Source organism: Ovis canadensis, chromosome 5 (genome assembly GCF_042477335.2).
Source record: "Ovis canadensis isolate MfBH-ARS-UI-01 breed Bighorn chromosome 5, ARS-UI_OviCan_v2, whole genome shotgun sequence".
Taxonomy (NCBI): Eukaryota; Metazoa; Chordata; class Mammalia; order Artiodactyla; family Bovidae; genus Ovis; species Ovis canadensis.
The window spans coordinates 65441688-65456490 of record NC_091249.1 but is presented as its reverse complement, the minus strand read 5'-3'; the positions used below and the strand labels follow the sequence as shown (position 1 = coordinate 65456490).

General features: G+C 52.5%; 1 protein-coding gene across 7 annotated transcripts in view; it reads left to right on the top strand.

Annotated features, from left to right (window-relative positions):
• Positions 1–7361: 7361 nt before the first annotated feature.
• ARAP3 (ArfGAP with RhoGAP domain, ankyrin repeat and PH domain 3) overlaps positions 7362–14803 on the top strand; it is a 29507-nt gene continuing 22065 nt past the window's right edge. For 2 of the 7 annotated variants that reach the window (XM_069589923.1, XM_069589921.1), the window contains exons 1-8: positions 7362–7447; positions 9076–9625; positions 9736–9797; positions 9893–10004; positions 13670–13870; positions 14007–14076; positions 14345–14465; positions 14556–14740. In XM_069589923.1, the coding sequence (XP_069446024.1) occupies positions 9093–9625; positions 9736–9797; positions 9893–10004; positions 13670–13870; positions 14007–14076; positions 14345–14465; positions 14556–14740 (1284 nt within the window). In that variant the 5' untranslated portion in view covers positions 7362–7447; positions 9076–9092. Of the gene's footprint in view, positions 7448–7728; positions 7870–8181; positions 8327–9075; positions 9626–9735; positions 9798–9892; positions 10005–13669; positions 13871–14006; positions 14077–14344; positions 14466–14555; positions 14741–14803 lie in introns of those variants that run through there. The other 5 variants (XR_011257020.1, XR_011257019.1, XM_069589922.1 and 2 more) reach the window with 4 other exon arrangements.

Genomic DNA, 14803 nt, shown 5'->3' with positions numbered 1-14803 from the left:
TTTTCAGGGAGGCAGGGCAGGAGGAAGTTCAAGCAGAGACTAAGAGACCAAACGTCCCTAATGTCAGTTCTGGCCTCACTCTCCCTTTCTTTAGATGTGTAGGAAGTACTCCAGGCTGGGGCAGAAGTCCAGGCTTAAAACTGTTCTGCTTGAAGTACTGCCAGTATTTTATAACAACTATAAATGGATTATAACTTTTAAAATTTGCAAATCACTATATTGTACACCTATAACTTATATAATATTGTACATCAACTATATTTCAATTTTTTTTTTAAAGAAAGACTGTGTTCTGCTAGTTTCTGGGGTCTTCCCAGTCATTCTTCTACCTCCAGGCCAGACCCTATTTTTCTGCATATTAAAGGCAGAAAGAGCTGCAGGTAGACCTGGGACCTGAGCCCCAGGCAGTCGACCCTGCCCTCCTGGGCCACATAAATGGGACTGCTGCTAAGTCACTTCAGTCGTGTCCAACTCTGTGCAACCCCATAGATGGCAGCCCACCAGGCTCCGCTGTCCCTGGGATTCTCCAGGCAAGAACACTGGAGTGGGTTGCCATTTCCTTCTCCAACGCATGAAAGTGAAAAGTGAAAGTGAAGTCGCTCAGCTGTGTCCGACCAGGGGCCATCGAAGGAGAATTCTCATAAAAGTTTTGCCGTGCTGCATGGCTTGCAGGATCTTAGTTCCCTGACCAGGGACTGAACCTGGGCCATGGCAGTAAAAGCCGAGAATCCTAACCCCTAGGCCACCAGGGAACTCCTGAAAAGGTTCATGCTGCCCATGAACCTTAAATTTTCTTTCCAGCTTTGGGACTTCCCTGGCAGTCCAGTGATTAAGACTCCATGCTTCCACTGCAAGGAGGCTGGAGCCATAAAAAAAATTGTTTTCCAGCTTTATTGACAGAATTGTATGAATTTCAGGTCTACAGTGTAATAGTTTGATATATGTTTATATGTATTGTGGAATGATTACCACAATGACGTTTAGTTAACACATCTACCACTTCACATAGTTACCATTTTTGTGTGTGGTGAGAACATTTAAGATCTCCCTTAGCAAATTTCCAGGATTCGGTACAATATTCTTAACTGTAGTCACTATGCTGAACATGAGATCCCTGCCCACAAAATGTACACATCGGGAAACAGAGCTGTGAGGGGGTGACTTGCCCAAGGTCCCAAGGGGAGCCAGTGCTAAAAGTGCAGGACTTGATGCCCTTCTTCAACTGTCCGGCAGTGAAACTGCATTAAAATACCTCCTTGTAGATACAGCTCACATCAACGGCCTAGGGTGGAAGGAACGGGGCTCTAGTTTCAGGGGTGGGGATGGGGGTGGATGGGAGCTCTTCTGTGTTTATTCCTCCCCTCCCCCTCCCAGGGCCGCCCTGGCCCTCCAGGATAAAGGAGGCTCAGAAGCCTGGAACTCCCTCCCCTCCCCCACGATGACCTCATCCTCACAAAAATGCGAGGAGGGCACTGGGGAGGGGCTGTGTGGAGGGGAGTGTGTGGGTAAGGGAGATGGCACAGTCCTCAGGCCAGAGAAACTGGGGGTGGGGAGGACTGCACTCATCCTCACCAGTCTCGTGCAGCCATCTTCCTAAAAATGCATCACCTGCCTAAACTCTTCTGAGAATGGAGACCAGATCCCAACCAAGAACAAGAGTCTTCTTCACAGCCTGGCCCCTGTGGTCCCTTAATCTTGGGTGGCCTCAAACTCCCTGGGTTTTTGCTAAGTCTCTATTCCTCACCAGGCTTGCATCCCATTGTGATTCCTCTGCCTGTCAGACCCTCCCTCCCACCCCCAATTCACTCCTAACCTTCCTTCTGATCTCCGCTTAAGCACAGCTTTCTGGACAGGCCTTTGAAGAACCCCAGACTGGGTCAGCTTCCTCTGTTACAAGTTGTTACAGTGCTTCCTCCAGAACACCCATCTTAGTGTGTACTAATACATTTATTTGGGGTTCTTTGTTTGATAAGTTTCTCACTCCCCTAGTAGACCACCCTCTCTGCAGTCTGTTTGTTGTGCTCATTGTTATACCTAGTTGGGGAGGGAAAATTTCCCCTTCTACCCATCTTGAGTTCTTGTGGCTGGACTAACAATAAAATTGACACAAGAGAGATTAACAGGAGAAAAAAGAAATTTTAATTCACGTACATGGAGGTCTCATAGAAATGGGACCTAAGAAGTAGCCAAAGCAGGTAGCTTTTGCACTTTTTAGAAAAAGAAACAATAAATATATGAGATTGACAGGATGAAGAAGCTTGGGTTTCGGGTGCCCAATTAGTGAAGAATTTAAACAGCGTTTGGTCTTGGGGCAGTAAATTAAAGAAGTAACAAGATTTGTTTATACCAGCTTCTTGGCCTGACCTTCTATCTTTGGTGATAAGGGCGCCCTTCCACCTCCAGATGCAGGGAGGGCACCTTTCACATGAAAGATGGGTTTCCTGCTTCCAGAGAGACAGAAAGGAAAGTCAGGGTGTCCCTCTTGCACTGGCTGTTTCTTAGGTAACTTTAATTCAAAAGAATCAATATGCCATCGAGGCATAGTTCGGGGTGGCCAACCATAGACCCCAGCAATCTCTAAACCCTTGAGCAGTGGTTGGTTCATAAGAGATGCTCAATAAAAATATGACAGATATCTAAACATGGGGAGAAATGTGAGAAATAAATGAAATAATCGAAGGGGGGAGTGTTTCCTCCTGCGAAAAACATGCCCCTCAGAGCCCACCTCCAGCCCCACTGGCCCAAATGTGGGTGAGGTTGTGCCCTCTACCACATGGAACGGGAGTGAGATCTGGAGGCCACTGAAGACAATGGAGGTGATCAGGGGTGACAGGAAATTGGATGAGGAATAACCAAATTGGTGGAACTGACAAGATGACAACCAGGGACCCTGGGGGATGGCAGAAGTAGGACAAATACAACGTGCCCTAATTTGACAATAGATGCCATGGGATGATTGATTAAAACAAGATCATGGGATGTACCAGGGCGATGGGGTAACAAGCAAGCTGGTTGTATTCTGGAGTCACCATGGAAGTGACTGGTGAAAATAGTGACAAAGAGTGGGAAGTGTTTATGAACACTTCATTGTGTTTCATGCCCTTTGCACATATTATCTATATATTTCCATGGATAAATCTTTACAACAATCCTATGAGGAAGGCACTATTACTATCCCCACTTTGCAGAAAAGGAAACTGAAGAGCTGAGATGTGAGTAACTTGCTCAGGTCCCAGAGCTGGTACAGGTGTGGTCAGGTTTTGACTTTAGAGGCTTTGTTCTTAATTACTACATCATACCATCCCGTTCCAGTGAGCAAAATGGTCTCTTAAGTGATGGGGGTTGTAGTAGTCAGTCTACAGTGTGGGTAGGGAAGGGGAGGAGCAGAGACATGGGAAGGGCTATTAGAAGCTCCCTTCCATACCACCACCCCTGCTTGGTTCTGCCCCTTCCTCTGCTCACTAATGCCCCTTTATCCCATGTGTTAGGGTTAAGGTTAAGGTTCATTCTTACTCCTGTCTCCCTTCAAAATGCCAGAGAAGTCAAATCAAACTGCACAAAAAAGACCATGGGAGAGAGGCAGACAGGGCTGGCTATGAGAAGGTCTTTGGGGAGATAGGTTATCAAGGAGAGGACCCAGACAACTGAGGTTTGTGAAACACACGGAAGTGCTGCTGTATGTTATAAGGTCATTTGAGAGATGAAACACTGGAGAACCCGTTCATTCTTTTCGGTTTCTGGACTGTACCTTATTGATAAAACTGTAGCTCTATGCATACTCTGGGTCATGTGAGCCCTGCAGCTTATGTTTGGATTAGACCAGAGCAGGCAGATCAGACGATGACAGCTGGTAACACAGTCCCTCTTGCCAGGGTGAACTTGTGGGAGTCCGGGGTTAACGTCTGGAGAGAGTTCTTTCCAAGTAGTACCAAAGATGATACCCCAAAAGGCAAAGGCAGCTCAGCCCAGACTGCCAGCCATGGCTGTCCCTGGAGTATAAAGTGAGTTCCCTGGCACTGCCTGGATTTGCCCAGCTTGCTGTAGGTGGACTCCTTGAGCAGTGAGAATGAAGGAGGTCTGGCTAAGGAGCAGGGATCCAAGAAACCTGCCCCCCGGGAAGGAACCCCTTCAAGGGACAAGAGCCACCATCCCTGTCTCACTTTCATTCCTAAGAGCTGGCTCATCCTGCACACTACCATTCCCCCTGCTCTCTTCCAGGATGCCTTCAGCTCTTCCAGGACATTCTGTGACCATTCTCTGTCCCTAATTTCTCTGACCCACAGTCCTCCCTTGGTCCCAATCATCTTGGAGGGTGTGCACTCCAACAAGGAGAGAGCTGACTTGGTGCTTCCCCCCTTCTTAAGTATTCAGAGAAAATATCAACCCCAGAAGCCCATGCTCCTCTTCCTTGAGGCCCTCGATCTCCCTTTGCCCATTCATGAAGGTCGGGGCTGGCACCAGCTGCAGGCTCACTCCAGAGCCCCGGTGCCCTCACCCCATACCTGGTCAGCTGGTCAGTGCTCTCCTGGGGGGCTGGAGGTGGGTAGAGGATAGCCTTGACATCTCAGTTCCAGACTGCAGCTCCACAGAGGGGAGTTTGGGAAAAGATCCCTTAGACACAAGTCCAGGGGGCCTGGGATACCTTCATTTCCTGCCTTCATTCTCACTACTCACCTCTGTCTTGGCCTATTTCTGCCCCTAAGAAGGCTGAGAATGGGAAAGGGGGTGGGGAAGGAAACACCCACACTTCCCCCCAGAACTCCGAGGCTCAGGGACACCCCCTCTTTCAGCTCCCAGTGACCCTGGAATTAAAGAGCTCTCCTTGCTCCACTGTGCCCAGGGTACAGGAATCCCCTGAGTCTGTCCTGTCCCCTCAGTGATAGACTGTGAGGCCACAGAGAGACACAGACAGAGGCACACAGAGACAGAGACAGAGATTAGAGAAACTGAGAAGAGCCAGGGAGAAAGAGGAAAGGAAGATATCACCCAAGGGCCAGATGCTCCACTGGCCCCAAAGGGTTGAGTCAGAGAAGGGAAGTGGGGTCTGAGGGAGGTGGGTCTCCTCTGCAGCTCTGCCCTGACCTTCTGACTCAAGTGTTCTTAACTAGGAGTCACTGAACTTGGATGGGAAAAAAATCACATTATTTTCACTAATCTCTAGCTGAAATGTAGCACGTCTGTCCTTCATTTATAACAGGAATTACAAACCAGTCCTATTAGCCATAACTATGACTTTGTCACCAGTAGAAATCATATATATTTTTCTATCAGATTGCAGCATTGCACATATTTTATCATTTACGCTCATCACTGCTTCAAAATTATGTGAGGCATCAACCTACGGCTAGATCTTATTTAAAGCATTAATACCGAAGCACATATATTATTATATCACAAAATCATTTTATAAGTATATTTCAATATAACTGGTTTCCTTTGAAATCCTACATATTTCATCTTATGCATTTTTAAAAACATTCTTCTGAGGCTGGGTCCATACATTTTGCCAGATTGTCAAAGGGGGCGCCTGACATACAGAAAAATAGGCTCAGGACTCCTTTATCTGGGTCCTGACCAGGACCCCTGGCACCCATCCCTCAAGCTCCCTGTGCCCTGAACTAATTTACCTAACTCTCCTCTCTTGTTGAGTTACTCTGAATCCTCCAAGAAGAAGCTGCCAAGGCAGGATGAAATGTGCAAGGATTTGAGTAAAGCAAATGCCTGCGAAAGAGGAAGGGAGCCAGGAGCTAGCTGGGAGATCTATGAGACAGAGAGGGAAGGAAGGAAGGTTGAGAGGAAATGTCCTAGGGGGAATTCTCTAGTCAATGTCCGCTGTCAGGGGAGTCACCTATCTCCCAAGACTAGACCTGTCTTAGGATCTCCACTGAGCTGGGTCACTGGCTGGGAGCTTCCCAGGGGGCAGCTGGCCTTCGAGTAGAAGCTGATAGATTTCAGAGAGAACTAGCCAAAGCCCTTGGTCAATTTTCACTTATAGCTGGAGTTCTATGAAGAGCCTTCTGGCCCCCCAGTTACCCATCCAGTACAAAGGCATTCAGAAAACTCTCCTTATTTGTAAAATTGAGGTGGTAAAATTCCCTATCTTAAGGGTTGTGGTGAGAATGAATCAAAATTTGCAAAGCAGTGTTTGCACAGGGCCTGGGGCCTAGTCAGTGCTCAATAATTGGTAGCCATTATTATGGCCATTTTAAGTATTATTATCATTCTCCCTCTCTGCCAGAAGGGCTCCAGGATGCTGGAAATGGCTGCCCAGTTCCAAGCTGGGGCAACTGGGAGAGGAGGAGGCACTTCCCCACATTCCCTTCACCTTCCCCAGGGGGCAGGGGTCTTCCCCTAGCTACTGACAGACAGTTCCTGTGTCTGCTGAGTCACAGCCAACTTCCTCTCGTACAAACAGGAAAGCAAAGCCGGCCAGCGGGTGTCCCCCCCCCCCACCCCCCAACACCACACACAGCTAAAGGCCAGCCCAGCTCTGAGGGGGAAGTGCCTCAGGCCCTGGGGGACAGGCTCCAAGGCTGGGGCTCCAGGCAAGATGCCGAGAAGGGAGAGCAGCAGGTTACCCTTAGGCCTTCTTCTCACCCCCTCCCCTCCAAATTGCAATAGGGAGGTGGGAAGAAGGGGCTTCACTCCAGGATGAAAAGGCTGCTTGCTGGGTAACCGTGCTGACAGGGCACCACCCTTATCTTCATAAAGGGCAGCCGCAAAGCCTGGTTTGAGAGGATGTTGCCTTGCTGCCCTGCATCCCTGGGAGGAAACCTACACCAGGAGTTTGAAGACGGAGAAGCAGTTGAGGGCTCCCCTGCTGGGCCTCGGCCTCTTTGCCCCAAGTCAGATGGCGGGGCTTCTGAAGGTTTGCCAGCTTGGAAGGCTGTGGATATCTGTGACTTGTGGATGTCAGCTTCTGTTCCCCGTTACCCGGGTACCAGAGTCCAGCCACCCTGCTGGGTGTGGGAGAGGTGCCCTGGGGACTTAGGTTCCTATGCTTTCCCTCCCCTTTTGACCAGACGGACGGGGAGGGGCCGGCGGCGGGGATGCAAAGCCTGTCCCTCGCAGCACCCTCCTTCTCTCTCCGGTTCTACCCTTGTCCCCAGTTCCGTCTAGTCTCTGCCTCTTTGTCCCGCTCTTTAAGGCTGACTCGGCCTCCAACCCTGTTCCGGCTCCCCCCGCTCCCCTTTCTGGGCCCCTAAAGGGGCTGAGCTGGTTAGGCTGCGAGATAAGCACAGCGGTTGGGTAAGGAGCCCAAACCTTTTGAAGACCGCCGCTTGCACAAGGAGTGGCCAGGGCCTCCGCGGAGGGAACCGACGAGCGGGACGGGGCGGGGCTCCGTCGGGGGAGGGCTGAGGGGAGGCGGGGCCGGCGCGGCGCGACTCGGAGCCTCGGACGGCGCGGCGGGTGGGTACCGGGGAGCGGACGGCGGCCGCGTAGTGAGGTGAGGACCCCCGTGCCCCCCGGCTCCTGCCTCCCAGACTCCTCCCCATCACCTTGAGGGCCTCTGTGGGATCCCTAGCCCCGCTCCGCGCCCGCGGCGCTCCCCTCTCCCCCTCCCCGCCGCGATCAGCCCCTCCCTCCGGTTGCCGGCCTCTGCCCCCTCCCTCCTTGCCCCCTCCCTCGTCGCAGCCGGAGCTGCTCTGCGCTGCCCTGCCCGCCCCCTTGCCCCCCACCCCCGCACTCCTGCCCCGCTCACCTCCTAGTTCTCAGTCCCGTGCCCTCGAGTCGGGCCTGAGTCACCGGGAAACTGGACTCTGAGTCAGGACGGGAGGTGCAGCACCCGGGCCCTAGCTTGGGGAGGGGGCTCCGCCGCAGAGAGGCGGAGAGAGGCCAGAACTGACGCTGGGGCGAGAGGCAGTCCTGGTAAGAAGGACCCCGCAGGAGAGAAACTGGGAGAGAGAAGTACGGGCAGAGGCAGAGACAGAAACCTAAGAGTCAGAGATGGCCAGAGACACAGATAAAACTGAAGATCTAGTTGAAATGGAGACAGAGGCAAGGAGAGGCTTAATGACAGGAGAACAAGGAAGGGACCGAGATGGATTTAGACATAGAGATGGAGATGGAATGGGGTGGGGACAGGGACAGGGTAGACGAAAAACTCACGGAGACAGGATCCAAGAGAGGTCTAGGTACTAACTAGATCAGGGTCTACGTCAAGGTGGTGGAATGGGACAGAGCCTCAGAGACCTGAATCCAAAGGCATGGACAGGGCAGAGCAAGGCTTGGAGAAAGCAGAGGTAGGGCGATGTTATTTCACAATGTGAGTTCCTGCAGGGTGGGTGTTCCAGTTGGCGCACACATATGGGAGAAGATACTGCAGGTGGGTGCTGAGTGGAGACCCTGGTGTACCCCTGGTCCCTCATCTCTCTGGCCCAGTTAGTTCTCTGCCCCATCCTCACTCCCCAAGTGGCCTCTGCCCAGATGTTGGTACTGCCTAGAGCTTTCTGGACAGCCTGACCAAGGCAGGCAGGATGTGGGGGCGGCCAGAGCTGGAGGGACAGGAAGGAAGTCTGAGCAGAGACAATAGGTGGAAGGGGAGGAGGAACTGGGAACGACCAGGATTAGGATGGCCGGAGCCTGTACTCAGCTCTGGAACCAGTGGGAGTGGGAGGTGCGTCTCCCCTCTCCTCCTCCCCTCTCCTCTGTGTCAGAGCAGCTTCATCGTGGGCCCCTCCTCCCCACCAGCCCCTGTCATCCCCACCCCTGCAAGGTTCTGACATCTTGTCCTAGGCTTGCTGACCTGAGTGTATGCAGAGCTTTGACCCAGACACTGCGTGGGTGGGAGCTAAGGGGCCAACACTTTGACCAAGAAGCCAACTTGCCACGAGCCTGGGGCAACCCTCCTCCCCTCCCTGGCCTCAGTTTCCTTCTCTGCAAATGCAGGGGTGCTCCTACAATGGGGAGGCCCTTTCCAATGTTTGGGGTTGGCTCTGCCTCCGGATCACAGGCTTCTGGTCATTTTCTCTGGAGGAAGACTGGAGTCTGGTGGCCTCTGTCCAAGCCTCAGACTTTGGGACAGGGAGGGGGAATCTCAGCCTGAGCCCTCCCTTCACCCTGCCCCTCCCCCAGCAATGGCCTGAGCCCCCATGGCTGCCCCTCAGGACCTGGACATCGCTGTGTGGCTGGCCTCGGTGCACCTGGAGCAGTATGCAGACGCGTTCCGGCAGCAGGGTCTGGCTACGGCAGGGGCGGCCCGTGGCCTGGGCCACGAGGAGCTGAGGCAGCTGGGCGTCAACGCCACGGGGCACCGGAAGCGCATCCTGCGCCTGCTGCAGGCGGGCACTGCCGAGGGCCGCCCAGATCCCCAGCCTGAAAGTGCCATGGAGCCTTCTCACAGCCCAGCATCCCCAGGCCAGCCCACCAAGCCTGTGCCTAAGCCCAGGACAGTATTTGGTGGACTCAGTGGCTCCGCCACCACCCAGAGGCCTGGGTTCAGTCCGGCCGTCTGGAGACCAGAGGGATCCAAGAGCCCAGAGCCCAGCCTGAGTCCGAGGTCCCCTACTGTCCCTCCGAGGTCCTCCTCCGAGCCGCCATCGGCCTCAAATACTGTGGAGATGATGCCCAATGTCATCTACTTTGGCTTGGACTTAAGAGGCGGGGCCCAGACAGCTCAGGACATGTGAGTGGGGTCGGCTCCGTGGGATCCATGCTGGGGGCAGGGAGGAGGAGGGCATGAGGGCTTGTCCTTCCTTCTTTCTCCCTGAATGACCACTAGACCTCTCTCCTTAGGGCCCCAGACAGCTCTCAGACAGCTGCTCCTACCCCTGCCCTCAGGCCCGCAACGGGCACAGGTAGGTTGACTATCATGGGTTGGGGGAAAGGAACGGTGCCATTCAGGACTCTCACCTGACCTCTTCCCTGTTTCCCCTGTTTCTCCACCTGCCAGTGCACATCATGGACCCTGGTTGCCTGTACTATGGTGTCCAGCCCGTGGGGGTCCCAGGGGCCCCTGACAGAAGAGAAGGCAGAGGTGTCTGTCAGGAAAGGGCTGAACACGGGTGAGTGGTCCACAGAGTGACAGTGGCAGGAAGAGGAGCGGGTTGAGCTGGTGGCGGCTGTGTTCCCCGTTGGTCATCAGATGTGTGTTGAGCATCCACTGTGTGCCAGCTGGGTTACTGAGATTCAGGGTGAATATGACAGACAGACCCAGTCTCCCATTAGGCAGCCTGTGACTCAGTGGGGACAGATAGGAAATAAAACAGGTAGACAAAGAAATCGGAGAAGGCAATGGCACCCCACTCCAGTACTCTTGCCTGGAAACTCCCATGGACGGAGGAGCCTGGTAGGCTGCAGTCCATAGGGTCGCCAAGAGTCGGACACGACTGAGCAACTTCACTTTCACTTTTCACTTTCATACATTGGAGAAGGAAATGGCAGCCCACTCCAGTGTTCTTGCCTGGAGAATCCCAGGGACGGGGGAGCTTGGTGGGCTGCCTTCTATGGGGTCACACAGTCGGACATGACTGAAGCAACTTAGCAGCAGCAGCAGCAGCAGCAAAGAAATGGATATATGACTTACAATACAGAGAAGTGCCTTTCGTTCTTTCATTTAACAATCTTTTTTGAACACCTACTGAATGTCAAATATTGTTGTAAATATTTGGGATAGATCAGAAATCCCTGCCCTTGTGGGAAATTAGTCAATTAACAGTAGATGTACTAAGTGAGTTATTCCTATGTTGAAAGGTAATAGTGAAAGTGAAAGTGCTAGCTGCTCAGTCGTGTCCGACTCTGCGACTCCATGGACTATAGCTCGCCAGGTTCCTCAGTCCATGGAATTCTCCAGGCAAGAATACTGGAGTGGGTTGCCATGCCCTTCTCCAGTAAAAGGTGATAAGTGCCATGAAAAAAATTGAACAGGGTAAGAGGGCTGGATGGGGTGAGGGGGGAAAGGACTGCAGTTTTTCACCAAGAGTTGCCAGAGTGTTAAGAAGATGATATTTGAGCTAAAACTTGAAAGAAGTGAGGGACTTAGCCCTTCTGGGAGAATGCTGCAGGTGGGAAGAATGGCTAGAATAGAGACTTTAAGAAGGCCATGTAACCAGGGAATCCGGGAGCGATGACAAGGTCAGCAGGGCTGGGACAGAGGGGGCCAGGGTGGGAAGAGCTGGGGTAGACGCTGTCAGAGAGGCAAAGGAGCCATACTGGGACTTTCGCTTTTACTCTTAAGTGAAATGGGAAGCGAGCTATTGGAAGGGTTTTGACTTACATTTTAAGAATCCCTCTGGTTGCTGTGTTGGCAATGATCTGTAGGGGCAAAAGCAGAAGCAGAGAGACCAGTTTGGAGGCTCTTACTGTGATCTAGGTGAAAAATCTCAGGCTACTGCTATGAGAGTGGAAAGGGTGAGGAGTGGTTGGTTTGGGTTATATCTTGAAGACAAACTGTCCTAGTAAATTGAAGTGTGACAGAAAAAGAGGAGTCAAGAAAGACTTCAGGGGTTTCCGTCTGAGCCTGCACTGTCCGGTGTGGTAGCCAGTAACCACGTGTGACTGCTGAACACTTGAAATGTGGCTAGTCCGGTGTGAGCTGTGCTTAAACCATAAAACAACCAAATTTCAAAGACCGTTTGACAGTGCTCTTCTGAGCAACTGAAAGTTCATGGAGTTGCTGTGGTCTGAAATGGGGAAGACTGTGCATAACGCAGGAGTAAGGCAGATTTGGAGCTCAGGTTTTGATTTGTTGAATTTGAGGTGTGTATTATATGCCCAAGGAGAGGTGGCAAATAGGCCGTTGGATATACAAGTTTGGAGTCTGGGGGAAAGGTCTGAACAGGAGATCTAGGTTTGTGTGTTGTCAGCATTTAGATGGGTGTATGCAGCTGTGAGTGAGTGTAGGTAAAGCAGAGGACCAAGATAAGGTCCTGGCATACTCCAGGATCGAGAGATTGGGGATAAGAGGAAGAATCAGCGAAACAGGCTGAAAAAAAATGCTTAGTGAAGTAAAAGGAAAATCAGAAGTTGATGCCACAGGAGCTAACTGAAGAAAAGATATAAGGAGGAGGAAGAGGTCAGGTCAGATGTATCCAATGCTCCTGAGAGGCCAGGTAAGATGAGCACTGAGAATTGACCTCTGGAATTGGTGACACGGAGGTTACTCGGGACCTTGACAAGTGCTGGGAGTGAAGGCTTGATCTGTGTGGGCTCAAGAGAGAACAAAGGAAAGGAACTGGAAATGTGAAGACAACATTTTTGAGTTTTTCTGCAAAGAAGAGCAGAGAGTTTGAGTGGTCATTGATAGTGGAAGTGGAGTCAAGAAAGGGGTTTTAATAGCATGGAATGCTGTGTATATTCATAGGTGAATAGGGATGATCTGATAGGGAAAACTAGTGGATATAGGAGAGAGAAAAGGGACAAAGTCTGGAGTGATGTCCTTGTGTAGATGAGAGGACTGGAACCAAGTGCCCAGAGGACAGATCAGCTTTAGACAGGGGTGTTTATCATAGTACCAGGAGGAAAACTGTGTATGTGAAATGGGGCAGATGGGCCGCTGGTAGTCTGTGGGGATTATCCTCTGGTTGCTTCAATTTCTCAATGAAGTAGGAAACAAATAGGATAGAGTGGAGTTTCTTAACCTGAGCTGCACTACAGCCTGGGGAACTTTGAAAATGACAGATGCCTGGGCCTTGTTCCCAATGACTCAAATGTAAGTGTCTGGCATGGGGCTCACACAGGGCTTCTCCGGTAGCTACGTGGTAAAGAATCCACCTGCCAATGCAGGAGACTCAGGTTCAATCCCTGAATTGGGAAGATCCTGTGAAGTAGGAAATGGCAATCCATGCCAGTATTCTTGCCTGGAAAATCCCATGGACAGAGGAGGCTGGCGGGCTCTAGTCCATGAGGTCACAGAGAGCTGGACATGACTGAGCACGCACGCATGTATGTGGGGTTCATATGCAGATACGTTTAAGTTTCCCAAGTGATTTGTACAGCTGAGGTAAGGAACCACTGGAAAGCGACAGAAGAATAGAGGACTTTCTGGGAAGGAATATCTGAAGGATGGGAAGAAGCAGCCTAGGGAATTGTGTTCCAGGCAGAGGGAACAGGATGGCAAAGACTCTGAACTAGGGAAGAGAATGTGGCTGGACTGTAGTGAGCAAGGCGAAGGCAGTGGAGGATGAGGTCGTCAGAGTTGCCCTGGGTCTCTGTACACAGTCTTGCATCCACTGGAAAGGAATTTCGACAGGTGTTAACGGGAAGTCATTGTAGAGGTTCCTGCAGGTGCGTGAAATGATCTTGTTCGCGTCCTTGGTGGAAGGGCGAGAATGGAAGCAAGTGACTGGTTAGACAATTCCCTTCACCTCGGTGAGAGCTATTGGGAACTTGGTCCAGGGAGAGAAAGGCATGAACTTTTTGGGGAAAGAACCAATTAGACTTATTGATGAGATAGGCAGCTGTGGCAGAAAGTCATCTGTGTTAGTTATTCCCCAACTTTTCCACCAAGTAATACTAATGGCAGAGGCAAAGGACTGACATTTTTCAAATGAAAAGTCCTAGCGTGCCTTGGGAAGAAGATCCATGCTCATGTTTTGGGTTCTCAGCCTCGCTGTTCCCCTGCTTAAAAAGCAGATCTGGTACCTGCCGGGCATTCCACTAGGTGCTGTGGGTGGGGCTGTCCACGGAACTGGCTCTAAAGTGTGTCCCCCTCTCTCTTGGCCCCCACAAGGCTCAGCAGGCCGGATCTGGAGGCACGTGAGGATGCTGGTTATGCCAGCCTTGAACTGCCTGGGGACTCCACCCTCTCCCTGCCCACCCTGGACACAGAGACCAACGATGACCTCATTTCACCTTACGCCAGCTTCTCCTCCACGGCAGACCGCCCCACACCCCTGCTCAGTGGCTGGCTAGACAAGCTCTCCCCTCAGGGGTGGGGCTGCTGGGAAGGGGAGTGGGGCACGGGAGGCTGGCTGGTGGTGGAGGTCGGGTCTCAAGTGCTCCCAGATCCTAGGACCCCTGGGGTGCAGCCTCCACCAGTTACTGATCTCAGCCTCTCCCTTCCCCAGAAACTACGTCTTTCAGAGGCGCTTTGTGCAGTTCAACGGGAGGAGTCTGATGTACTTTGGCAGTGATAAGGTAGGTCTGGGACATGCTTCATGGGGCCTGGGGAAAGGGAGAGGGAGAGCTGAGAGAGGCTCAGGATTAGAAGGCTGATTCCCCCGTGGAGGGGAGGCAGGCACCACGTGACTGATGTCAGGGTCAAAAGGAGCGCGGTTAGCAGCTGTACCCCACTGCCTGTGGGATGAATGCCGGATCTCATTAAACGTTGGTGCTGGTCCCCAGGGGTCAGTGCACATGTCTGCGTTCCGGTCCCCATGGGCCAATGCGCTGTCTGTCCCTCCAGGACCCCTTCCCCAAGGGCGTGATCCCTCTGACGGCCATCGAGATGACCCGCGGCAGCAAGGACAACAAGTTCCAGGTCATCACTGGCCAGAGGGTGTTCGTGTTCCGCACAGAGAGTGAGGGTGAGGGCCAGGGCCCCTGGGTTCAGAGCAGGGCTGGGGAGGCCAGGTGAGCTCACAGCCCACTTTACCTGCTTCCCCGTCCCCCGCCAGCTCAGCGGGACATGTGGTGCTCCACGCTGCAGTCCTGCCTGAAGGAGCAGCGCCTCCTGGGCCACCCCCGGCCCCCGCAGCCACCTCGACCCCTCCGCACGGGCATGCTGGAGCTGCGTGGGCACAAGGCCAAGGTGTTTGCTGCATTGAGCCCCGGAGAGCTGGCCCTGTACAAGAGTGAGCAGGTGAGCAGGGCCGGGCCAGGGCCGAGGGGCCTGACCTAGCCCACTCGGACCTCACTGTGCCTG